A 26,867-nucleotide genomic window follows, 5' to 3' on the forward strand; every position below is an offset into this window, starting at 1 on the left:
GTGCATTCTTTTCTAAACAACTCGTTAGTATTATTTTGCTAGCCAGTAAATGTCAAACAATCTTAACAAATGCTTTTTGGCACATTAAGGTTTTCATTAAACAAGGAAGGTATCTTACACGGTAGATTTATACCATCCAGCTCTGTCCCAGCCTTCAATAAATTATAACAAGGTAGCTAAAGCCAGACTTTGTGGCACTTAATATAGGGATTTAGGGGGAAATAACCTTTAAAAGGGAAAGCACAGGATGAACATTAGGGACATTTAATTTGCATAGCAATGATCCTAGCAAGTCTCCCTTATTATGTATTTATGTCTAATTTATCATTTTCACTAAGTTTCTTTTTAAATACTTTATTGACATTCTCTCTGTGTGTGTGCGCGCACACACACATACAAGAGTTCATAAAAACAGAGGTTGTAGCAGTGCAGGTTTGTACAGTCTGTGCGGCTTAATTTGCAGGACTGCAGAGAATTTATGGGACCCTGGGCAATAATGAATGAGGTCCCCATTAATGTATGTCAGTGTGCTTTTCTCTCCCTGAGCTGATTGGGTGAACTTGTGGGGCTCCCAGCTTGTTTTTGTCACATTTTATGAGTTTTGGAACTCAGGGCATCACTAGGTCCTTATTTTGGCACATCCAAATGCACAACATGTTCCCAATAATTCCAGTCAATCAACACAGAAGCCTGGAGAGCCAGATCTATCCTTAGGAAGCTGATTTGGGGTGCCATGAAAGGTTGATGTTGATCATACTGATCTGGGAGGGATCAAATGGTCTGACTCTGAATAAGGCAACTCCTTATGTTCCTATGCCAAAAATAACTTTGCTGGCCTTGAGTACTCTGGGGTGTATCTTGTGCTAGTCCTACTCAGAGGAGACCTGTTGAAATGAATGAACATGACTAATATAGGCCCATTCATTCCAGTAGGTCTGTCCTAAATTAAGCTTAGCGGGATACAACCCACAGCCACAAAATGCTTGGCCTGACTCTGCACACAGGTATCTTTTTTAGAGCACCAAAAACCTCCAAAATCCTGAAATCCTGAGCTATTGCTTCACTGAGTTCACCAACTTTTGGCACACTGTGCTTAAAAGAAAAGGGTGGGAACCCTCTGGAAAATTCTGCTTAAGGTAAAGAGAATCAATGCCAGCTGCATTGTTCCTATGGCTTCAAAGGTGCATTAAAACAAGGGTTACCAATCTTTTTTGGACCAGTGGTCACATTTTGAATTTTGAGAGTATCCTGGGAGTGCCAGCCACAAAATGACTGCTATAGGGCAGCATGTCATAACACAAAATTAGACAAGACAGCCACCCCTGACAACTGTCGTGGGAATTCAGCTATGTCCTATTAGTCCCAACTATGGAGCTAATTTAATATTGATTTTACGCACACACTGATGCTGTCTAATAGCAACAGGGAGCATTCCTCACAACACTCACTTTCATTTCACAGAAGTCACTTAGAAGTTACCTGCACATTTTGCCTTATAACTTTCTTTCTAGATGGACTAGGGGCTGACTTTTTTAAAAAGGCACCAGGGTGTCCTTTTGGGCACCAGGGTTGGCAACCTCTGTGTTTAAAAAAAAGTTTTTGCCCAAGTGGATTCTTAAAAGTTGTGTGTGTGTGTGTGTGTCCATTTTTTTTTAATGAAACATTCATCACATATTAGTTTGCTCCAGAACAGCTGACTTTTTTCTCCCAAACCCTGATGGCATACACTGAAGATATTCTGCACACCCAATTTTTAGCACAAACATGGGTGCACATCTCTTAAAGTCAGATTTTTTAGGACTGCTGCTAGATTTCCTCAGAGAAGATAGCTTGATTCTCGCCTTAGTCCTGGAGTGGCTACCTTTGTCCACCCACACCCACACCCACCCTCACATCGCTTGCAGCAGGGCCAGTTGCAAGGGATGGTGGGAGTTGTAATTCAGATACATCTGCACAGCCACAAGTTAGTCACCCTTGTTGCCATACCCCCCTTTGCAAGTTATCCTAGCCACACTTTTACTCCAGTTAAAACCCTCTTCCCCACAGTCAACGAAAGCTTGTAGCAGATTGAGACCCAACAGTTTTCCTCCATATTTCTTTTTTAAATACACAAATGTATAATTTAAATGACCCCTTCAAACTTATTGCTTCAAAGATCTGCCAATTTGGAAAGTGAACCCAATGTTCTGCAGACATCATCATAAACAACCAGCATAATCCAACATAACATGAGGCAATTATTTAAGTGTGATTGCTTGGAGCTCTCGGGGCACAGTGCGGATCTCCTGCATTCTTTGCAAATAAGCAAATCATAACCACAATAAGTGCTAGCAGCAGAAAATGGTAACACTGCACATTGCAAAATTATCAACCTAACATGTCCTCCTATTCTACAAAAGTTTGTGAACCATGTGATTTTAATAAAGGATTGCCAGCCATTCATAATTGTTATGGATTGCTTCTATTTATTTTTTTTAGAGCCAAGTCCATAATGTGTAGAAAGCTTGCTCATTTCTTTTGGGGAGGTGGGGGGTGGGGAGAGAGAATAACAATAAATTTTGCATGAATGATGAATTCACCACTTTGATAGAGATGCCATGAATATCAACCCCTGAAGCAAAAATTGTGTACTCGCTGTTTCAGACAAGTGTCCATTGCACATCTGTTTTATGAAAAGCCAATTGTGCATGCAATGTGTAATAACGGTTCAGATCTGCCTTAATTTATATGGCTTTTGAATGCAGATGATGCACAATTAAGGAAATTATGAAATGTGACATGCAAGAATTATTCCAATCCGCACTACTTAGAAAACACAGTTGTACAACTGCATATAATGAGAGGCATGCAACACAATGCAATGATTTAAATCAGCTTTGCAAACACTGCGCACCCACTTTTGTGGATTAGGATCCCAGACTCGCAATGCCAACATGTTGAAAGTCTGCAATATTCACCAAGAGAAAAGTGTCAGATTTTGCACACCCTGCACTTTCAATGTGTCTCCTATCTATACAGTGTAATTTACATCTCCATTGTCCTCCTATCACTAGAATCCATTGTGCCAGATGGAGAAATTTATCTCCTTATTTATTAACTGAAGTAATTAAAACTGTATGATTAGATATTAATAATATTATTTGGGGGGAGGGGGAAAATACAATTCTTAATGTCCTCCAGTTTTTGCCCAAACTTGGTTGTGGTTTGAATTATCTGTAATTAGCAAGCAAAAAAGATTGCAATCCCACTTAAATATCTATGACATTTGTCTAACTTTTGTGCATTGGGTTAGAAACACTTTCAATAAACTGTGCAGAATACTGCTAGTCAAAAACTATTTGAAACAATGGCACTTTTGCTTTCCACTTATCTATGCAGAATCTCCCGATCATTTTTTAGATGTAATACGAAAACATAATTTAGCATCCTATGCACGAACCTGCATCCTTCTCTTTTTTCAGTATGGCCATGAGAAGGAGACCGGCTGTTTAAAGCTAACAAGAGTTTGTTGCTTTGTCTAAACTCAGCACTGTGCTTAGTTTTATCCAAACAAGCCAGGATGAAAAACCACTTGTCCCAAAGTGACAAACGGCTGTTAACTTAAAATACACATGGATGCTATAGCTACATTGAAGGAGAATGTGCAGAAGGGAGAGGATGAGCCTCAGGCTCATGCATGTAGCACTACACTATGGTTTAGTGTTACATCCTAACCCACCCACCCCGCCTTTGTGATTGCAAAATCTGTCTGAGCACTTAGATCTAGAGCCACAAACTGGCCCTCTCTGTATGCAGATGCAGACCGATGTGAGCACATGCCATTCCCTGTAAAATGTGACACAGAATAACCCTCTGTTACAAGACCACCCCCCTGACCACTGTAAATTAGCACCATTCTACTTAATCCAATGGAGCTGTCAGCATAGGTCAAACCTAAGAATTTTACAACAAATGCTAAACCTTTTCACAACGGAAGGGAAAGCAGGGGCTATGTTCATAACTGGAAATATGTTTTTAAAATTCATGAGAAGATACATACGGCAGTGTAGAACATAAGTAACACTCAAAATAGCCAGTGACCTTGGTCGTTTTGATAGAATATCAAAGGGGCATGGTGGGATTGCTCTAATGGGTGCCCTGCGTATTTAAGAAGAAATAATCTGGACATCACAGTTTGTGTTTCCATGTAACAAGCTGTAGATCCTTGGAATTAGATACCAGCGACTGCAGAACAAAATTCAGTAAGGTTGTATTCTCTTGTGCACAAAATGATACAACTAAGTTACAATAGGACAGAGTTAAAAACAATATACACTACTGAAATGTCCTAAATTGCTTTCTAATTATTATTATTTATCTAAATGCATACAAAAATATGTAGCAATCAAATAACAATTTTATTTTTATTTTTATTTTTTTAAAAACTGCCATTGCTGGTAACTCAAAGAGATACCTCCAGGAACGTTTTGACAGTAAACACTGTTGATGTTGGATTTGTTAAATAGACTTGGCATACAATTATCACCATCAAAATCCCATGTTTGAAGATCTGACGAAACACCGGCAAAGTTCTTTCTGTAGGTAAGCGGTTCAATATATCTATATCAGGTCAGCTTCAGACCTCAGTGTGTTCATTAAGCTTGCAGAAATTCTAAAATTGAAAGAAGAAGGAGATTTCACCCTACAGCTAGAGTTTTCTAGAATGCATTAGCATGTAAGTCATTAACAATCCAGGCATTTAACAATGAAAATAGACCCAGGGCGAGAGACCTAGACTGTGAGTAACTGTATTATATCAACATTTCCAGAAGCGCTACATGAGTCTACCACATTTGCAAAGATACCATGATGTGGTCGGTATACAAAATGTCATTAGTATGATATGTAATGTAAAAGAGAATATCTGGACAGAACTGAAATTTGAGAAACCTGTGCAATACAGAATGCCAGGCATCCCATTCTTGATTCATAACCAAACTATCTTAGTAATGATAACAAACCCATTTGCAAAAGTGGAATTAAAGATCTGGCAATCCTAGATGTAGAAATTAACACCCCCTTATCACTATTGATTCCCTTCACATTGCATCACGATTCCCATCCTTTTACAAACCTGATAGAAAACTGATTGGTATGAAAGGAAAGGAAAAGGCTTGTACTGCTTGATTCACTTTTATGAAATTGACACTTCTCTCACAGCAGGGCAGATCATGGAAAGAATGGAGGGGTGCTGGGTGAATTGGCTATCTGTTGATGATGCATTGTGTCTCAAATTCAACAGTTAAATCTCAAGCAAATTAGAACAATGACACCATTTGAACGAATGATTCTGAACATCCAAAAAAATGCTATCAATTTTATATAAAATATTCACTGATCTAGCCATTGGACTATTAACTTGGTTATTAAACAAAATTGGGAAATGGACCTAGCCATAGCAATTGAAGCAGCATATTGGAACAATCTGTGGACAATTAACCCTCTAAAATCAACATCAAACCACATCAGAGATAATTATTTTAAGTTAATACATATGTGGCATTTAACACATGTAAGAGTCAGCTATATAGATAAAACATCCACTTTGGCACATGTGAGAAGCACATATCCTGCTGTTCTAGAAGGTTATTGTAGTATAACACAGGCACCAAAATTCACAAGACCGCCACTGCTAGCAATGCAAACCTGGCGTTTCATGGGAGTGTTATGTTGAGAGGTAATGACTTCTTAGCTTCGTGGAGAAGGACTCGTTTGTCTCACGGAATCCACGTTAAACACACTAGCACACATTAAACATAGACTGTGAGGAATTATGGGAATTGTAGTCCAACAACTTCTGGTGGGTAGTATGCTGGCCACCCGAGCATTAACGCTGACATTTGCCAGAGTTTATATTTGCCCAAGGATTCTGTGAACTGGCACTGTGTCTGCTCACTAGGCTAGGTCTCAAACCTTAGCTTGAGATCTGGAATCCCTGACAATAATGCAGCAGTTTGGATTGCAGGGGCTAATCTGGATGGAGTGCTGAACCCAAGGACTTGGGGGCGTGTTGGCAACTTCCAGCACTAGGATAGAAAGAACCTGCTGCCCCACTGTTTGATCGTTCCTTTGATACTAAGGGAAGCTTCAGAAAATTCATTTTTCACCCAGTTACAGATAGGTAGCCGTGTTGGTCTGCCATGGTCAAAACAAAATAAAAAAATTCCTTCCAGTAGCACCTTAAAGACCAACTGAGTTAGTTAGTTCTAGGTATGAGCTTTCGTGTGCATGCACACTTCTTCAGATACACTGAAACAGAAGTCACCGGATCTTTCTATATAGTGAGAAGGTGGGGAGGGGTATTACTCAGAAGGGTGGTGGGAATGGGTGATTGTCAGATAGCTGCGATGAGCCTGTTGACGACTCTTAACGACTGCAATAGGTCTAACTATGAGTTTACGCTATAAGCTTTTTCCTGTTAGACCTATTGCAGTCGTTAAGAGTCGTCAACAGGCTCATCGCAGCTATCTGACAATCACCCATTCCCACCACCCTTCTGAGTAATACCCCTCCCCACCTTCTCACTTTATAGAAAGATCCGGTGACTTCTGTTTCAGTGTATCTGAAGAAGTGTGCATGCACACGAAAGCTCATACCTAGAACTAACTAACTCAGTTGGTCTTTAAGGTGCTACTGGAAGGAATTTTTCACCCAATGAGTCATGATCTCTAGGGCCACCAAGTGAGAGGAAGCCACTGCAAACAGGTGGTCTGAAACCAAGCCCAGTGTCAGCACTTGCATGGAGGAGCCAATGGGCTTGGAGAGTCCACCACAGCTGACATTGGCTTCCTTATACTTAATTTGTTTTTACTTAAAATGCTTTTTTTTTTTTTACAGCACTCTTAAAAGATGTCCAAAGCCATCTAGAGAAATTAAGATAGTGATGATAGCTACAGCCATTTCCCCCAGCATTTGTTCTCGGCCCAGGGCTGTGTGATACCATCCAATATTTCCTGCTCTTTGGTGCAACCTGGCAAGTTTGTGAATGGGGGGGGGGAGCCCATCAGGGTGTTACTGAGGGGAGCATCTTGCCCAAGGCATCTTTATACCTGGCCACCACACTCTGGGCAAAGCTGTGAGTTGTTTGTTTACTGAAGCCAAGGTGAAGGAGGAACTCTGAGTGTGTGGAACCTACTTGCACACTTTAACTACAACAGCTGTGGGGGGGAAAATTCCCCCCAACACAACTTGCTTGTCCCATAAATATGTAAAAACTAAATCAAAGAGAGCGTAAGTTTCAAATAGCTAAAATACTGCATTTCCCCTGTTCGGCATTTTGCTCGACAAACACCGCCAGTTTTTAGTCAATCAGCCTAAAGCGATGTTGGAAGAAAAGGAGGAAGAAGACTTTTCTAATTGAATTAGCAGAATGTGCCTATTCACGGTAATGGGGGGGGGGTGAAGAAACAGAAAACAACAGCTTATTGACTAGTTTTAACTTTAATCTGTCTTGGAGGGGACTCTGTCTTGGACCCCAGCCAATGCTGTAGTCATGCATAAAACAATGGAAAGCCAAAACTCCATGCGTTGCCTGAACATTTGGTTTAATAAAAGTTACAGTGGAGAATCTTGCATGAGTTTACGCTATAAGCAAGTCTGCGCCCTTTGAAACCAGAAATGTGGAAACAGAGTTTATATAATAACGTTGGTTCCAATCCAAATACCCCTGAGCTGTGTCGTATAATATCGCCTTAACAGAGGCTGCAAGGGTGAGGCTGGACTTAGGCAGGTGTAGGCAGCCATGAATGAATGCAAGCAGGAATGGACAATCACACCACAGTAGATGACCCTCACTGCCGCTGTATATTGTTGCTTCCAACTACCTGCTGTTCCTGTTGTTGCACACACACATGTGCACGCGCTGATTTTAAAATGAAATGGCTACTATATGTTAAACGGGGAGGTCAAGGGGCTGTTTAGCTTAGAAAAGAAGAAAGGAACATAGGAAGCTGCCTTATACTAAATTAAACCACTGGCCCATGTAGCTCAGTATTGTCCACCCTGAGTGACAGCAGCTTTCCAGGATTTTAGGAAGGGTACATTTCAAGACCCATCTAGAGATGCCAGGAATTGAAAGTGGGACTTTCTGCATTCAAAGCAGATGCTCTACCACTGAGCTAAGTCCCTTCTCATATGTCTTTAGGGCTGAGGGGGCATGCTATAGGGTAGGAGTAGTCAACGTGGCACCCTCCAGGTGCTTGTGAACTATATCTCCCATCAGCCGCAATCAGTATTGTCAGAGATCATGGGAATTGTAGTCCAGAACCATATAGAGGGCCCCACTTTATAACCCTATATCAGACTAAGAGTGCAATGGACAGAATAAATAGGAAAAGCATGACTCACCTCTTTCAAGGCATAAGATCTCAGGTTAGCCAGTGAAATTAGCAGGTAAGAAAAACAAAAGGAAATACTTTATGACATAGCCCATAATTTGTGAGATTTTGACCAGCTTCGGCCCATCTGAAGCTGATACAGGCTCGTCTCATCTTGAGCCCAAGCAGAGTAGTCCACACAGCGGAAGGATAAGCAGTATGTGCCACATTCTTAACTGTATTTCCACTCTATGCTGAGAGAATACAAACATGCATCTTGCCTCTGAGAGAGCAGAGAAGCAACACCTCTCGGAAACAAAGAACACCGAGAGAACAGTGAAAAACAGGAAACCAGTGAACGTCACATCCAGTCTCCCATTCCCGTGGGAATCCAACAGTAACTCTGACTGTGGAATGCAAAACAATGTCTTGTGACTGCAGTTGCTGCTCAGTGAGGGAAATAGAAACCAACATCCTCCCCCTTTCTGTGAACATCACTGGGCAGTGTGTTCGTACAATATCAGTACAATATCAGATGCTGGTCTGTGACCGTAATAATCAATTCAATTCAATTCAATATCAGTACAAACCCAACTTCTGCACATAGGTACAGTGTTGATCCCTTGATACAATCTTGGACAATACATCAGCAGGAATTTCATTACCTGGCATATAGGACACCGTTACGAGTCCCTTCTGAACACGTTCCTTAGCATGTTGCAGTTTCAATTGCAAATGCTTCGTGCTTTGCTTACAACCTTCAGAATTCAGCAAAGCCAAACATGCTTTGTTGTCCTGGTAAACCTGGATTGGACATTTGACAGGAATTTTCATGTCTTTGCACAATTGTAACAACCATTCACAATCTTTAAGTGAATAAGACAGTGCATTCAGTTCAGCTTCACAAGTACTTAAGCTAACTGTTGTTTGCTTCTTGCATGACCAATCAAAAAGACCCTGATTGTACATGTAGCAAACTCCAGACGTGCTTTTCCTGTCTGTAGTGTCACTTCCAAAACTTGCATCTGCAAATATCTCAAGACCACCAGACTTCTGATTGTTAAATCTCAGTCTGTAATGCATAGTGCCTTTCAAATAGCGTGCTATGCGTTTCAGTGCTTTCCAATCCTTAACAGTAGGATTGTTGACTTGTCTGCTTAGCAAATTACAGCTAACAGCAATGTCAGGTCTTGAACATCTGGCAATGAAGTTTAGTTTGCCTAGCACACTTCTGTACAGTGTAGTGTCAGAAAATGCTTCTTCAGTGTCATCTACCTGATAACCTGTTGTCATCGGTGTGTCTACAGGGTTAGCATCCATCAGGTTTAGTTTGCTTAACACAGCAATTTTCCGTGACTGGTGTACTAGAATGTTACCGTCTTGATCTCTCTCTATTTCCAGAGATAGGTAGTTGTTTACCTCACCAAGATCTTTCATGTCAAAGTGCTCTTTCAGTTGAGCTAGGGCGTTATTGTACATTGTGACATCTTTCCAAAAGAACAAAATATCATCAACATAAAACAAGCAATACAGCTTCTTTTGCCCCTCCTCTTTGACAAATACACATGGATCAGCTTTCCCTTGCTTAAAACCTAGAGAAAACAATACCTCAGTGAGTTTAGTGTGCCAGCACCATGTACTCTGTTTGAGACCATAAAGGGACTTCTTCAGAGCACAAACAAATCCCTGTTTTACCTGTACGCCATCAGGTGGAAGCATATAAAGAGATTCACCTAGAGATCCATACAAAAATGCTGTATTCACATCGTGGTGACTAACGTGAATATTCTCTTCTGCAACAAGCTTGAGCATAAGCCTAATGCTCTCATACCTCACGGTGGGTGAGTAGGTCTCGTGACAGTCTTCTCCTGGTACCTGTGAAAAACCTCTGGCTACCAATATGACTTTGTGTATGACTATCTTGCCATTTTGATCTGTCTTCGCTTTGAAGACCCATTTGCTTCCAAGCAGTTTCATTCCTGGAACTACTGGAACTAGCTCCCATGTTTTGTTCCTTTCTAAGGAATCAAGCTCAGCCTTCATGGCATTTAACCATGGCTCAGCATCCTTTGAATCCAAATCCTGGATTTCTTGGAATCTTGAAGGTTCAAATACCTTCTTGGCGCTTTTAACAGCTGCTACTGCTGTCTTAGCAAACTCATCAGCAAATCTCTTTGGAGGTCTGCCTTTTGTGGCTCTCTGAGACCTGCGAATTAGCCTTAAGTCTTCAACACTCTCCTCTTCCTTCTTAGGAGAAAAGTGACCTATTGTGAACAATGGTTCCAATGGAGCTTGCAGAGGGTCGCATAGAGGCTTTCACACGCTTGAAATCCTCTGAATCACCCAATTCAGTTTCAGACTCAGAATCAGGACCTTCATCAGTGGGTGTGGGTTGTTGCGGCAGCTGTGGCTGCTGCTGCTGCTGTTGCCTATCCTCAGTTTCATCACTGTCATCAGGATAACATTGGAAAATTCCCACATTCTCCCCCCACTTGGCATTGTACTCAACACTTCTTGTGAGCCTAATTGTCTTAGAGTCAGTCATCATTATTCTGTAAGAACCTTTCTGATAACCTAGAAAGATACCATGCAATCCACGCTTGCCTAACTTGGAGCTTTGTGGTGTGTGAACCCACATGTCAGAACCAAAAATTCTCATGTGTTTGATGTATGGCTTCTTGCTAAACATCTTCTCATAGGGGGTACAACCAATCGCTGAAGATAACCTGCGATTATAACTGTAAACAAAACAAGAGAGAGATTTGGCCCAATAACTCTCTGGAAGATTGGCATCATGCAGCAAGGTTTTCAACCCTTGAAGCAATGTTTGATTTGCCCTCTCACAAAGTCCATTCTGCCATGGCGAGCGAGGACTAGACAAATCGTGTTGAATTCCTTTCTCAGTCAGAAAAGCTTCAAACTGCTGAGAAGTGAATTCCCCCCGCGATCAGTGAAAAGTCTTTATCTTCTTACCATGCACATTTTCCAACCAAGCACAGAATTCCTTGAACCTTGGAAAAGCCTCTGATTTCTGCTCGAGATTGTACACATACCTGGAAAATGCATCAATGAGAACCATGAAGTACCTGTTTCCACCCAAAGAGGGTGATAGTGGACCAACCAAATCAGCATGAACAACCTGGTATGGTTCTGTAGCTTGCCTACTAGACACCTTACCTTTCGCAGCCATTTTCACCTTGTTTGCTGCGCATGCCTTACACTTCATGTGGTACCTGCAGGGTTTAATAGTCATACCTTCAGCCAAGGGAGGCATTTTAGATACTGCCTCAAAATGCAAATGACCAAATTTCCTGTGAAAATCATGAATACATCCTGCATGCAAACTTTTGTTAGAACCTGCAACGCAACAAGTTTCATCCTGCACATCATCATCAAAATACAAAACAAACAAACGATCAACATATTCAGCATGCAATACATAATCGTTTTTCTTTGTGATGGTGCACTTCTTGTTCTTGAAGGAAACGTCAATTTTCCGTTCATTTAGCTGCGCAACGCTGAGTAGATTGTGTGCAGCATCTGGAATGTAGAGAACATCTTGTATCGATAAGTGCAAACTGTGAAGAACAACAGTTCCGTAGCCTTGACTGGGGATCGTGTGGTCATCCGCCTGGTGAATCGCACCTTCCTGCGGTGTAAAAGACACGAACAGTCGCTTGTCGTTGCATAAATGGTGCGTTGCGCCCGAATCCACCTTAAAGAAAGATCTAGACGTCTTCTGGACCTTTGCAACCTTTGGAGTGAAGCGTGAGACCATTGCCTTGTGCTGCGTTGTCCTGGCCTTTGCCTTTGCCTTTTCCACGCGATGAGCTTTCGGTGCGCTGCTCTGTCTTGGCCCTGGGAAATCTGCATTCCCTCTTCATATTGCCTAGACGTTGACACGAGTAGCATTTCACTGCCTTCAAAGCTTTGGCGCCATCTGGTGGTTCCACTGCATTCTGGGATGACGTCTGTGAAGACTCCCCCTTACCCATGCAACTAGCACCTTGCCTGTCTGCTTCATTCAGAATCATGGCAGTAACATGTGCTACTGTGATCTGAGCAGTTGGCTGAACAGCAATCTGAGTGGCAACGGACTCCCAACTTGAACACAAAGAATGTAGTATCACAGCCTCTGGAAAGGTGAGTCCTCTCTGTTGCAGCTCATGTCTCAGATTCTGCATCTCCATCAGATGTGTACGGACATCTGCACCTTCAGCAAGTGCCATATCATGCAGCTTGGCATAGTAGAACAAAGATGCACCAGCTTCTGTCCTCAACTGAGCCTCTCTCAAAGTGTCCCAAATCTCTCTGGCTGAGGTCTTATCACGCAATAGACAGAACTCTTCTGGGGAGACTATCAATGTAAGAGTTCCCCTTGCTTTGGAATCCTTAACTGCCCATTCATCTGATATTGGAGCTGGGGGGGTGTCTGTAATAACATTAAACAGACATTCTTTACGCAGAAGAGCCTCTGCGTACAGTACCCACTCCGCATAATTCTTCTTATTGAGCTTTGGAATCCCGAAAGCATCCCGAAGGGCCGCCATGACTCTGGCACTAGCCTTCTGCGTCATTAATCAAGCTGCGTCTGAGTACAGCTGCTTCCAAAAGCACTTGTAAAAGTACTTTCGGTTTTCAAGCCTCCCAAGCCTGTGAGCCTGTGCAGCGGCAAACAGCTTTAAAAGTTCAAAGTCCAGCCTTATAACCATTAATTAGGAGCTGGCAGGCTGCCCGGAGCATGAGCACATACCTCTCATCAATCTTCTTGACGCACAGAGCAGATAACGTCCGATCCGTCCCTCTGCCTCTGCCGGCATTCCGATCCTCTGTTTCTTTGTTCCTCTGCCAGCAGCCATTAGTTCAGTCCGATTCCGTTTTCCTGGGCCCGGAACCAAAAATGTGAGATTTTGACCAGCTTCGGCCCATCTGAAGCTGATACAGGCTCGTCTCATCTTGAGCCCAAGCAGAGTAGTCCACACAGCAGAAGGATAAGCAGTATGTGCCACATTCCTAACTTTATTTCCACTCTATGCTGAGAGAATACAAACATGCATCTTGCCTCTGTGAGAGCAGAGAAGCAACACCTCTCGGAAACAAAGAACACCGAGAGAACAGTGAAAAACAGGAAACCAGTGAACGTCACATCCAGTCTCCCATTCCCGTGAGAATCCAACAGTAACTCTGACTGTGGAATGCAAAACAATGTCTTGTGACTGCAGTTGCTGCTCAGTGAGGGAAATAGAAACCAACATAATTCACCTATGAACGTCATTGCTGCTGGTTACTGTGACTGGCTTTTTTTTTTTAAAAAAAAAAAAGAGGCATAGAGGAATAATATTCACTGGGGTAGTGAACAGCAAGTGCCAGAAATGCAGAAATAAGTACCCCTCCTGACTGCTGGATGCTGAAGATGAAGAATAAGGTACAGAGATAACCATCTCACCCTGTTTGTGAATTTCCCACAGACATTTGATTGGCCACTTTGCAGAGGGAACTTGAGTGAGGTAGAAAATCATGATAGCTCTCTTATCTTCTTCTGTTCTCGTGCAGTGAGACTCACCTTGTTCAACTGAATGGCACCAACAGCTGATGACACCGATTCAAAGAAGACGGCATTCTCGGATTCCAGCTTTCCGCTGAGCTTCAACGCCTTTATCAAGGAAGCTGTAGTAAGACAGGAATGTGCGCACTTTAAAAGAGAGGAACGACACCCGGGAAAGTTAATTTTTAAAATTTATGCTCACCAAAAACTGATACTTGCCTTTGCAATTTGCCAGTAAAACATCAATGTTTCTTTTTTTAGATTCCGTGTAGATCTGAAAGAATCCAAATATTTAAACTACCTTACTAAAGATGCTGAAGTATCACATTCAGATGAAACGATGCTCCCCCTCCTTCTTCTCTGTTTTAGATTTTGACACCTGGTTGTTGTTGCTTTCATTATTTCATATAAATGAATTTAACACAAATTAGCAAGGCCCACTTTTGGCTCAGGAAAGATGTCATTCAGTAAGAAACAGGTAGGGTACATACACCCCATATCTTTAAAACATGTTTAAAGCTCATTCCCCTCCAAATAAGTTGGGAATTGTGATTTATCCCTTGCAGAGCTATGGTTCTCAGTACCCATAACAAGTTGCAGTTCCCAGGATTCTTGGGGGGTGGGGGTTGCTTTAAATGAATTATGTGTGCCCAGCCTAAGTAATATTTAGCAAAAAAACATACATGCTAAATTGCAAGTGTCCAGCAGAGGGAACTGTTCCATAATATAAACATCCCCCTAAAAGCTAAAATCCATTAAGGTTTTGTGGTATGAAATGGTAAGCCTCAATGCCACATTGTAAGGACAAACACTGCTGTGATCCAGGAAGATTCTGCTTAAGTTCCATCTAGTCCAGTATTATGTTCCCCTCAAAGACTGGCCAGTTGCCTCCAGGAAGGCCACAAGCATGGCAAGAAGGCAATGCAACTGGTCTGAGCTTATTTTGACCAATGATGCAATTACAAAGAGAGCACAGACCAGAGCTTATATTTCATAGAATCATAGAACTGTAGAGTTGGAAGGGACCCTGAGGATCATCTAGTCCAACCCCCTGCAATGCAGGAATAGTCAGCTGGTCCATACAGGGATCGAACCTGCAACCTTGGTGTTATCAGCACCATGGTCTAACCAACTGAGCTATCCAGGCTCATCCATTGATGCATCTCCTGCCCTCTTCCCTTAGTCCATGACACATGCAGCACAGGGCAAGCTCACATGCACTTTGCTATGTCACGTGGATAAAGGGTCCTAACAGTAACACTGTGGTTTCATCGTTTCTTTCCTTAAAACGTAATGCAAATATTAAACCTATGTCAGTCACAACATCAGTACGGTTTTTAAGCATTGAATGTACAGTGCCCCAAGTCTGCATTCATTCCTAAAGAAAAAGCCTGTTTTCCAACTGGCGTGTAGCAGCTAGAGATTAAGGTTTCTAAAACCTTTTAGTGCCACTGGATCTCAAGGAAGCAGCTTTTGGTCTTTGCCCCTCCGTGAAGCCCTAATACAAAAGAAGCATATGGCATCTGCTTTCTTCTAACTAATCTTAAAAAGCAATGTGAAATGATCTATTTGATCTAGGACTAAAGGCATGTGATGTTATTCATGTGGTTTGAGTGCAATATTTTTCTTTCACAAATAGCCAACACACACACAAAAAACTAAGCAGGGCTGGGGGTGTCAGGGGATGCTTAAATCTTTTGCCCCATTTGATTCCTATCTGGATAGATCTAACCCTGTGTCTATTTGCACAGGCAGGTTTTTTCCATGCACATAGCAGGCACAGGGGGGTATCTGGATTGGGAACACAGGAGCAAACGTCTAAAGTCCCTCTCCCCTCCCAATCCAGCTCGCCTCCACCCACTCACTGGCTGTTGTGAAAGAAAAATTGAATAGTTCCAGTGGGATAATACTTCAAAGGAGATTGGCAAGTGGGTGATGCCACCCATTTGCCCAAGTTGGCCCACTGAGGTGGGAGAACATAAAGATCTGTCCCAATGGGCCAAAAAGATTACCCACCCTGGCTTAAGGGCAAATCCTGGCAGTCCCACCTGGTCAATGATTTCTATTAAGTTTGGTGAGTGCAATGTCCACAAAAGCAATGTCCAGTCACATATGCTGTGACTGGTCTGGTTCTCTGACCCTTTTCTCTCTTGTAATAATACTTGCATGTTTGACTCATGACTTCTGAACACTTGTTTTGCTACTCCGTAAAGTATCCGATTGTTAACAGAGAAGGACAGCCAAAGGCTTTGGATAGGATGGTCATTTCTATGGGGAAGGAGGGGCAGTTTCCGGGAAAAGGTGAAAAAAGAAGCAATCTGCATTTGGTCAAAAGGGGGGGGGGGGACTTGTCTGAGAGGAAACTTCCTAGGAAAAAAAGGGACAACTAGAAAGTGAGCATAGGACCCTATAGGAAAAGATATGGGAGACAAATAGTTTCCAAGCTGGGATCTGATTCCCATGTATGTGTAGGTCAGTTAATTTCACAAGATGATTTACAGTTTGGAGATTACTCCATTGGGAAGTATTGTATTTGAAGTGACAAAGGAGTGGAATTAGATGGTGTTTGACCTCTGAGGGCTTATAACCCACATGCTAGTCATCACTTGATGCTGCAGCCATCAAGTGACAAGTGTGGATGTATGAATTTGGTCAAAAAAACTGAAGAAGTGTGCATGCACACGAAAGCTCATACCAAGAACTGACTTAGTTGGTCTTTAAGGTGCTACTGGAAGGAATTTGTTTTGTTTGGTCAAAAAAAAATTTTTTTTAAAGGAACAGCACAAAGATTCGTGCCCATTCTGCAACCATCAATGCATTCTGCATTAGACGGTTGTGATATTCTTGAAGGAGGAATGAATGTTTAGGAGGCCGCCTGCTATCCTAGATTATGCCAACAGTATATACTTGTTGGAACATGTAACTGAGAGTAAAATGAGTAGGAGATTCACCCACAGAGCACACACACACAGGTAGGTGTATAGAATCATATAACTGTATAGTTGGAGGGATCTCCAAGGGTCCTGCTACAATGCAGGAATCACAGCTAAAGACCCCTGACAGATGGCCATCCAACCTCTGTTCAAAAAATTCCGATGAAGGAGAGTTCACCACCTTCCAAGGTAGTCTGTTCCTGCGTCACACAGGTCTTCTTAATGTTTTGTCAGAATCCCTTTCTTATAATCTGAATTCATTGGTTTGGGTCCTACCCTCTGGAGCAGCAGGAAACTGCCTTGCTCCATCTTCCATGTGACAGCCCTTCAAATATTTAAAGATGGCTATCATATCACCTTTGTCTTATCCTCTCCAGGCTAAACACACCCAACTTCCTCAATCCTTCCTCATAAAGCTTCTTGGTCTCCCTCCTCTGTGCACAGTCCAGCTTGTCAATATCCTTATTAATAGTTCTACCTAGAATTGGGCACAGTACTCTAGGTGGGGGTCTGACCAAGGCAGAATACAGTGACACTATAGAATAGTGTGGGATACAATAAAATGAACGTGGTGAATCATAAATACCTGAGTAAGCACAGAGATGCCAGTGTAGTCAAAGAAAGTCAGGCCACTGCAGTCAAGTATTAGGGAATGCCTTTCGCTGGGCCATTGCTGTAACGATGATTCACCTGTATGGTTAGTTAAAAGGTCTGTTATTTATTTATTTTATTTGTGGGCTACAGATAGATGCGATATCAATCTGAAATAAGTGGGGATTTCTATGTGGAATCATAGAATTGTAGACTTGGGAAGCCCAGAGGTCATCTCAACCAATCCCCTGCAATGCAGGAATCACAACTAAAGAATCCCTGGCAGATTGCTATCCAAGCTCTGCTGAAAAATCTCCACCAACTTCCAAGATAGTCCATTCCAGTGTTGAAGAGTTCTTACTGTGAGAAAGTTCTTCCTAATGTTAGTCAGAATCTCCTTGTCATTGGAACCCACTGGTTCGGGTCCTAGCCTCTGGAGTAGTACCTTTACTATGTTATCATGTTTGTACTCTAAGATTCCAGGCACATCTTCTGGAATATTATACAGAAGTATAATATTGTTTATTTTAACTCGCCTGTGGAAACAACTCAGAGGCTATTAAGAAGAAAAAGGATAACATCAAGAAGATTGGAAGATGGGACTGGTGAACATTAAAAGCAGCACAAATATGACCCTACTGAACTCGAAGCACGGGAACCCCCAACAAAATTTATAATTTGGCAAAATATTCGGATTTTAAGATTTGTATTGGTATAATTTGGAATAATTAATGTGATATGATTGGATTGTTTAATGGAAAACTTAATAAAAATTATTATAAAAAAGGAGTAGTACCAGAAAACAAGCTTGCTCCATCTTCCACATGACAACCCTTTAGACAGTTGAAGATGGTTATCATATCACTTTTCAGTCTTCTCTTCTCCAGGCTAACCATACCCAACTCCCTCACATGCTCTGTGTGCTGAAGGCCCCAGATTCAATCCCTAGCATCTCCAGGTAAGACGAAGAGGCTCCTGCCTGAAGTTCTGGAGAACTACTGCCACTCCATGTTGACATGAATGAGCAAGATGCACTATTGGTCTGATCTGGGATGAGACACCTTCCTGTGTTCCTAGACATGACTGGAGAGAAGCTGAGAAGACCAGAAATGAAGCCCCGTGCCCTCCCTATGGTGGTTTGATAGTATATTTTATTGTTTCCGTTCTTTATCAGATTCCCAGAGAGCTTTAAGGAAAAGCCTTACTAGTTCCTTAAAATAAATAATAATTCCACTTTTAGTGAAGTTCTTTAGTAAAGGTAAAGGGGCCCCTGACCATTAGGTCCAGTCATGACCAACTCTGGGGTTGCCTCGCTTATCTCGCTTCCGGGTCATGTGGCCAGCATGACTAAGCCGCTTCTGGTGAACCAGAGCAGCGCACGGAAATGCCATTTACCTTCCCGCCAGAGTGGTACCTATTTATCTACTTGCACTTGACGTGCTTTCGAACTGCTAGGTTGGCAGGAGCAGGGACCGAACGGGAGCTCACCATGTTGCGGGGATTCGAACCACCGACCTTCTGATTGGCAATTCCTAGGCTCTGTGGTTTAACCCACAGCGCCACCCGCCTCCGTAGAAGTTCTTTAGCTTCCTTCAAAATTCCTCACATGTTTTGCTCAGGAGGACCTCCTGGATTTTGATTCAATTTCTGTCGGCACTTACCACCCAAATTTTCTATTAGGGGAACTGATGGCAAGTTTGAGCGCAACATGGAATGTAAAGGAAACAGCTTCATAGATGCTTTCCAATAGGCAAACTTAGAATCATAGAATCTTAGAGCTGGAGGGGATCCAAGGGTCATCTAGTCCAACCCCCGGCAATGCAGGAATCTCGGCTAAAGCATCCATAAAGCATCCACTTCACTAGGTAGTTGCTCAATTCAGTTAGCAGGTGGTTAACCACTAAGTATCTTTAAACACTTGATGCTTCTCATAATAATGTGAGCTTTCTAAAAACATATGCTGAAGTTACTGCTTCTAAAAAGGTTCCATAGCAACCCCAAAGAACCAGATTCACAGGCAGTGCTAAATAACCATCCCATGAGCACAAGGATTTCCACTTGCAAGGCAGAACTTCTCCCCTCTTCCTTCCTGCAGCACAAAGTCTGCCCCCTCCTCAAATCTGCTCCAGATGGTTGGAGGAAACCCCAGAAAAGATTGAGGGGGTGTATGGTGGGGAGTCCTGCTGCAGAAGTCGAAATCCTTACACTGATAGGATAGTAACTTTGCACTGCCCGAGTTACAAACCACAGTATTTGCTTTCCACCCCATTACGGGGATCTGACCTACGGGACACAAGTATCATTTGCTTTCTTCTGTTAAATATTGGAAGAGAACTAACCTTCTAAGTTATAAACTACAAAGCACCAAACAAAAGGATGGAGATACAAAATGAAACGGTTTAAACTAAATAGTTTTGACAAAGAATATAAAGGGCTCAGAAATTCTTCAAGGGACTTAGGTGCTAACAATGTATGGATTTACATTGGCACTAAATCCTCTCAATGAGTAGCCAAAGATTTGGTGCTTTTTTTTTCTGTTTGCAGTTCTTGAGGTTTATTGGATTATTTAATTGTATATGCATAATGTTTTCCAAATAGAGCAAAAGAGAAATTAATATCAAAGAAAGTAAACTCCAGCCAGACAGTAACTAAAAATAGATTCAAGAGAGCTGCTAGGCCTTTAATGCAATCCTCTCCACAGCCCATACAAAAATACAAAAATGTCAAAGAAAATCTTTGCCCCAGAGAGATAATGAAAGATCAGGAATTATGGGAGAATACATCAAAAGCTTGGAAAGTTCTCCAGTATTTGTTTTACCTTGTAGTTACTGATTTACCTGAATAGAAAAAAAACATTGCTGGCATTTCAACGTCTCCAGGTGGTCACATTGCCCCACAATATACAGTACTTTTCCGTGTATAAGACTATGTTTTTTTTACTCTAAAATAATGTTCAAAATCTGGGCTGGTCTTATACACGGATAGTATCTCCCCCCATTTTCTTAAATTGGGGTCCCCAAAAATAGGGGGCATTTTATACATGGGGGAGACTTACAGGTTTATTAATAGGTTTTTTATATCATATAAAGTTCACAATGTTTGTATCTTTGTTGCAAAATACAATCTTTGGACATGGATTTCAATGGGGAGTGAGTTAAAGGATTCTTTTGTATTTAAAAAGCCTCCTGGCCCCCACCTTAGCATCACAATTAAATGAGAAAGTCAAGACATGGAACAAGAGATGGGGAAGAATTTGTTGAGTTTGCATTTTCATGAAAACTACTTAATTTGCACTTTCCCCAAATAATATGCAAGCTCAAATGCGGATACTTCTTCAACTTTTAAAATTCAGTTCTCCAACCAAATAATGTGTGTAGAAATGTGTATATAACATGCATATATTAGAGAAGATAACATTCAAAATGCAGTATTGTAGGAGAAAGTGGTTGAAGAAATGTGTTTATCAGGTAAAAATGCATATAAAATGTAAATTGGGAGGAATGAGCAGTAAAATGAGACTTTTTTTATAAACCGCTTTAAGTTTTGCTTTGTTTTTACAATCAAGTGGAATACACATTTTATAAAATAAACAAAATACTGATTAATTTAAGTGAAGCCTTTTTTTTAAAAAAAGAAAAAGAAACAGAAAACTGATGCAGAATAGTGGAGATGAGAACATAAGACTATAAAAATGAGAAACTGAAACAGACAGATTCTTCCAGGCCCATCTAAGAGACAGCCTGCTCTGCCAAGCTAAGGTTCCATTTGCACTATACATTTAAATCAGTATACCAATTTAAACAGTCCTGGCTTCCCCCAAAGAATCCTGGGAACTATGGTTTGCTAAGGGTCCTGAGGGTTGTTAGAAGACACCCCCGCCCGGGGGGGGGGGTGCAACATAGCAGGCTGTTCTGAGTCTCTTGTCCAGAGATGAAGGGGGGCGGCAGTATGAAGACCAGGACTGATTCCTGCATTGCAGAGGGTTGGACTAGATTACCCTTGGATCCCTTTCAACTCTACAGTTCTGTGATTCCCCTCACAGAGCTGCCAAGGTGGTTTAACAATCAGTCCCTCCTCCCAAGGAACTTTGGGAACTGGAGCTCTGTAAGGAGAAAGGGGGGGGTCTCCTAAGAGCTCTCAGTACAGTGGTACCCTCAGGGTTAAGTACTTAATTCGTTCTGGAGGTCCGTTCTTAACCTGAAACTGTTCTTAACTTGAAGCACCACTTTAGCTAATGGGGCCTCCTGCTGCCGCCGCGCTGCCGGAGCACGATTTCTGTTCTCATCCTGAAGCAAAGTTCTTAACCCAAGGTACTATTTCTGGGTTAGCGGAGTGTGTAACCTGAAGCGTCTGTAACCTGAAGTGTCTGTAACCTGAGGTACCACTGTACCTTTAACAAACTTTGCTTCCCAGGATTCTTGGCGGTGGGGGGAACCATGATTGTACCATAAAAGTAGCCATAAAAGAACCATGATTGAACCATAAAAGTAGCTAGTCACTTTGAATGTATGGCATAGATGGGAGCTAAATGTGCTGGTTCTTGAAGAAGAAGAGAAGAAGAAGAAGAAGAAGAAGAAGAAGAAGAAGAAGAAGAAGAAGAAGAAGAAGAAGAATAGTTTGGATTTGATATCCCGCTTTATCACTACCCTAAGGAGTCTCAAAGCGGCTAATATTCTCCTTTCCCTTCCTCCCCCACAACAAACACACTGTGAGTTGAGTGGGGCTGAGAGACTTCAAAGAAGTGTGACTAGCCCAAGGTCACCCAGCAGCTGCATGTGGAGGAGCGGAGACACGAAACCGGTTCCCCAGATTACGAGTCTACCGCTCTTAACCACTACACCACACTGGCTCTCACCATACTTGAGCTTCAGGAAAGTCATCTTCGACCCTTTTAACCACCCTTTGGCCAGTTAGGCATCAGGAAAGCTCTTCCCTTTCACCTCCTCGCTGGCAGCCATTTGTATACATCCTACAGAACTCATGCCTGCCTGCCTCTAGCCTTTTGGGTGATTCTAAGTGACATCACATCATGCTCCTTGCCTGGACATGTAAGCATCAGGCACATTCATGCTACCTTCTCTATTGCCATCTCTTAGGACATACACTCAAGAGAAGCCCTGCATGTAATGGGAAGCTCTTGCTTTGGTTTCGGGTCCTGGGTCTTGCAGTCACAGCACACACAAACAGCTCTCTGCGACTGGCATGCGGAAAATTGAGAACAAAGCTCTCAACGAAGGCACAACACCACAATTTGGAGCTTTTGTAGTGGAAAGGTGCAATGCCGACAGGCAAGTATATTCATTTGAACTTTAGATTCTAAAGCAATAAAGAACCAGGGGGGAGAAATATGACCCAATCATATAATTTTATGGTATTCCACTGATCTCCAAAGTGGTGCAAACCTGGAAATCTAGATCACCTACGTTTGGTAACTGTCCCACATGTTTATTTTACAACACATTTCGAACACCTAGTTAAATCAACACACTCATTCCAATACATTCACAATCTTCAGACCCTTCACCTCCTGCCATGTCAAAGGGAAGGTATGTGGGGCAGTGAGATAAGTTTGATTCCTGATCAAACTTTAACTGACATGGGTCCTGGAATATGATGGGGGTAATCTAAAGGCCCGTCAAGTGTTTATGTCTTAAATGATAAACTCACCATGGCAATTTCCATTGGATAATGGGCTGAGCAATGTGTTCTGTTCATACTGTAAGAAATAGAAAAAGGAAGTGATGAGAGAAAGAATTGTCCCTTGTTTCGCTGCCTTAAAAGTTTTGCAAATCCACCGTACGCAAAGGTAACTGAAGTTACATTGTATTAAGCTCTGTGTTTCTTTACTGGGCCTGGAGACTCAGTGCTTTTTGTGAGGCAACTACAACCCAGCCTCAGCAGCAATAACATCCACACTTTAAAAGGGGTGTGATGTAAAGATTAAACAATATATAAATATTCCTTAATACGGTACATTTATACTCAAACTCTCCATTAAAAATGCCCAAGGTGGCTAACAGTAATACCCACAATAGAAAATAGCTAAACCATATTTTTTAAATAAAAAAAACCATACACAGTATTACAATAAACCTAGGGATGGCCCTAAATTTGCCTCAAACTACAGAGGGAGAGGCTCAAGCACACGAGGGGAAGGCATAGGGAGAGAAGAGAGTACATGAGCCCAGAAGGTGTTTGAGCTGAGGACACATTTATTGTACTGCCATAGCATGGTTTGGCTAGCAATGACTCAACAGAATAGCAAGATGAGGGAAAGTGCAGCGGTGGTGGCAGCAGCAGCATATATACTAAAGCCACGTTATATGAGCCATAAAATAACTTTGGTCAGCTTAGAATCATAGAATCATAGAATCATAGAGTTGGAAGAGACCACAAGGGGCATCGAGTCCAACCCCCTGCCAAGCAGGAAACACCATCAGAGCACTCCTGACATATGGTTGTCAAGCCTCTGCTTAAAGACCTCCAAAGAAGGAGACTCCACCACACTCCTTGCCAGCAAATTCCACTGTCGAACAGCTCTTACTGTCAGGAAGTTCTTCCTAATGTTTAGGTGGAATTTTTTTTCTTGTAGTTTGGAACCATTGCTCCGTGTCCACTTCTCTGGAGCAGCAGAAAACAACCTTTCTCCCTCCTCTATGTGACATCCTTTTATATATTTGAACATGGCTATCATATCACCCCTTAACCTCCTCTTCTCCAGGCTAAACATGCCCAGCTCCCTTAGCCATTCTTCATAAGGCATCGTTTCCAGGCCTTTGACCATTTTGGCTTCATTTATGCATACATTTGCCTCTGTATCTTAAGAACATTAAGAATGCTGCTGGGATAGACTTAAGATCCTGGTCCAGAATCCTATTTCCCATAATGGCCAGTTAGATGCTGTCAGAAAGCCCAGAACCCAGGCATAAAGGCAATATCTTTTTCTCTGAATACTGCTTCTGAACATGGAAGCTCTATTTATCCATGATTGCTAATAGCCATTCATAGATCTCTGTTACATGAATTTGGCTAATCCTCTTCTATGCTCGCTGAACTGACACCACACACACACACACAAGCCCACATCACACTTGTAGAATCCTTCATTTACTGTGCACAACTCATTTTCTATTTTTGTTTGGTTTAAGTAGCAAGCAGTGTGTCTGTGTGTGCGTGTCGAGCATCAGAGCTACCTGGCATAACTAGTTGGCACACGGTCTACCCTGGATCCAAGCACTGGCTTTTGGATTGCTAGCTCTGACTAGGTCACTGTTTTCTTAGGCGTGCTTTGAGTCATGCTCCTAGGTTTCTAATCTGGATCAACTCCATAGCTTCGAATGCTGATTTGGTGGAGGGGCAGGGGAAGTGGCCAGGCACGGAGTATTCATATAAACAAAGTCTTTGTTAAGAGTGATGGATGGACCACTGTTCTGAAAAATTAAGCTTTTGCTTTCTCAATCATATCTAACCAAAATCAACAGAAGGACTCCACCACTGTAGCGCTGGAAATTGGCTTCTGTGTTGCCATATCACACAGCCTCACTAAGCGGGAAGGGGGAATAAATAATGTTGTGCTTTCAATTTCTTCAGCTATGGAAGGTCCCAGTGTAGCTTTGCATGGTCAGTTTGCTTGAGAGAAGTGGGAGTCCTGGAGACAGCTGGTGGTTCTGTAATATCCAGTATTGGCTTGCAAGACTCACCAGAGCAATCTGAGGAGGGAAATCAGTCATTACCAGAAACATTCAGGAGTTTGCGAGAGAGGCAGAGGCTGTCTCATTCAGCACCATAGTGACATATTAGCTAGGAACCCCAGGCGCAGAATGCTGACATTGGTGGGGGCTGCCAGTCAGCCAGCAACCATGCACTTGCATATAGGTGACTGAGACACCTCCTGCCTTCACTGCTGCCTCTCAAATGTCTCAGGTAATGAGACAATTTTCCTTTCTGCAGCCACCACCAATGGTGCAAGCGAACCACAACACTGGCCTATACAGACAATATCTTCTCATAAGCAAATACATTGATTGAGCAGGTTAAGAGGACAAAAGGCAATGAGATATCCAAATTATCATTGCCCTCCCGCCCCCTGCAATTTAGTATCAATAGCTGATTTCTCTGGCAAATTCAAAACTGCCTTCCTCCCCCTGTTGCTGCCCAGACTCCACATTCAGACAAGTTAAGCCAGTTTCACTGCTTCTTCTCACTCTGCAGGTGGGTGTCAGCTAATTATCAAAATAGCTGAGTTGACCTGCTGCCTTGATCATCCACAATAAATTACACGTGGAGTAGCACATGTGGCAAATGCCTGTAAAACGAACTTAAAACCTTCTTTGTTGTTGAACTCTTTTACCTGCAGAGCATATTTGCAGGTGGTTCAATGCCCACATTTAAAGAAACCACATGGGGGACCAGACAACATACATTGTATGGGTGCTGATTTTAAATCTGTATGCACCAATATATCTTTTAGTGACTTGGTGCGTCATTTGGCAAAAAGGGGGGTATTATCACACCCAGGGATATCCTTAAGAATATGTCAATGACTTTCATTCAAAGTGAAGACGATCAATTGTTTAAGGAAGATATGCTGTTACTTAGTTTGTCAAAACAAAAAGTACGTTTAGAAATGCACGCAGCAGCGTTAACTGGATATGTAAAAAATAATGTAATCCCTAAGAACACTGCCGGTTACGTCTCATGTGTTTACTGAGTATGCTTTACGTGACCATAGGTTTGTTTGTTGTTGTTTTGCTTTGATCATCCATGCATGGTCAGCATTCATGGTTAAGCAGCCATGGCTAAAGGGATGCTCTGAAGATTAAGACAAAGTGGCTGCTATTAATAATCCTGAAATTTGCTGCTGCATATTTGCTGTAAGGTTCCTCCATCCAGCCATAAAGGAATGGATTGTCAACTTTGATGGTCAGTAGCAAGGTAAGTGCTTTTCCCCCCCAGTCAGAGCACACCAAAGCCCCTCTCAGGTGGGTGTCATTGTGGGCCAGTGCTCCCCCAGCAAAACGAACATTTCAAGCCAAAACAGAAGCTGGCCAGCATGTGAGAGTCTACACTTTTATTTAGATCTATGACTCCACCTGGCTACTAGCTGCTACATGGTGGAGCCAAGTCCTCTCCTTCCTTTTCCTCAACCCGTCTCCTGTGTAGCTACAGCAGGCTTTAAGCTTTCCAGCCAGGCCTCTACTGTTGCAGACATACATGTTTGTGTGAGGGCCCTTCCGACCTGCCCTAGCCACCTACCTGAAACTAAGAGAACAAGGCGGGGAGGGAGGCACATTTACTTGACCTGTACCAGAACCAGGGGAGACTCCCACACCAGTTAGGGAGACAGCCTGCCATAGTTTTTAGACCTCCGCGGGTGGTGAATGCAGCTGTTGTCAGAAGTGGCATTTGTTCAGGGCTGCCCTTAGTCACTCAGTGACTTACTGT

General features: G+C 42.4%; 1 protein-coding gene across 5 annotated transcripts in view; it reads right to left on the bottom strand.

Annotated features, from left to right (window-relative positions):
- Nucleotides 1-975: 975 nt before the first annotated feature.
- SLC26A7 (solute carrier family 26 member 7) overlaps nt 976-26,867 on the bottom strand; it is an 86,357-nt gene continuing 60,465 nt past the window's right edge. For all 5 annotated transcript variants that reach the window (XM_081874303.1, XM_081874300.1, XM_081874301.1 and 2 more), the window contains 5 exons: nt 23,091-23,139; nt 17,419-17,522; nt 14,119-14,173; nt 13,918-14,021; nt 976-4,651 (listed from right to left, as the gene is read on the bottom strand). In XM_081874303.1, the coding sequence (XP_081730429.1) occupies nt 4,616-4,651; nt 13,918-14,021; nt 14,119-14,173; nt 17,419-17,522; nt 23,091-23,139 (348 nt within the window). In that variant the 3' untranslated portion in view covers nt 976-4,615. The remainder of the gene's footprint in view (nt 4,652-13,917; nt 14,022-14,118; nt 14,174-17,418; nt 17,523-23,090; nt 23,140-26,867) is intronic.

Source organism: Podarcis erhardii (genome assembly GCF_964252035.2).
Source record: "Podarcis erhardii genome assembly, chromosome: 8".
Lineage (NCBI taxonomy): Eukaryota > Metazoa > Chordata > Lepidosauria > Squamata > Lacertidae > Podarcis > Podarcis erhardii.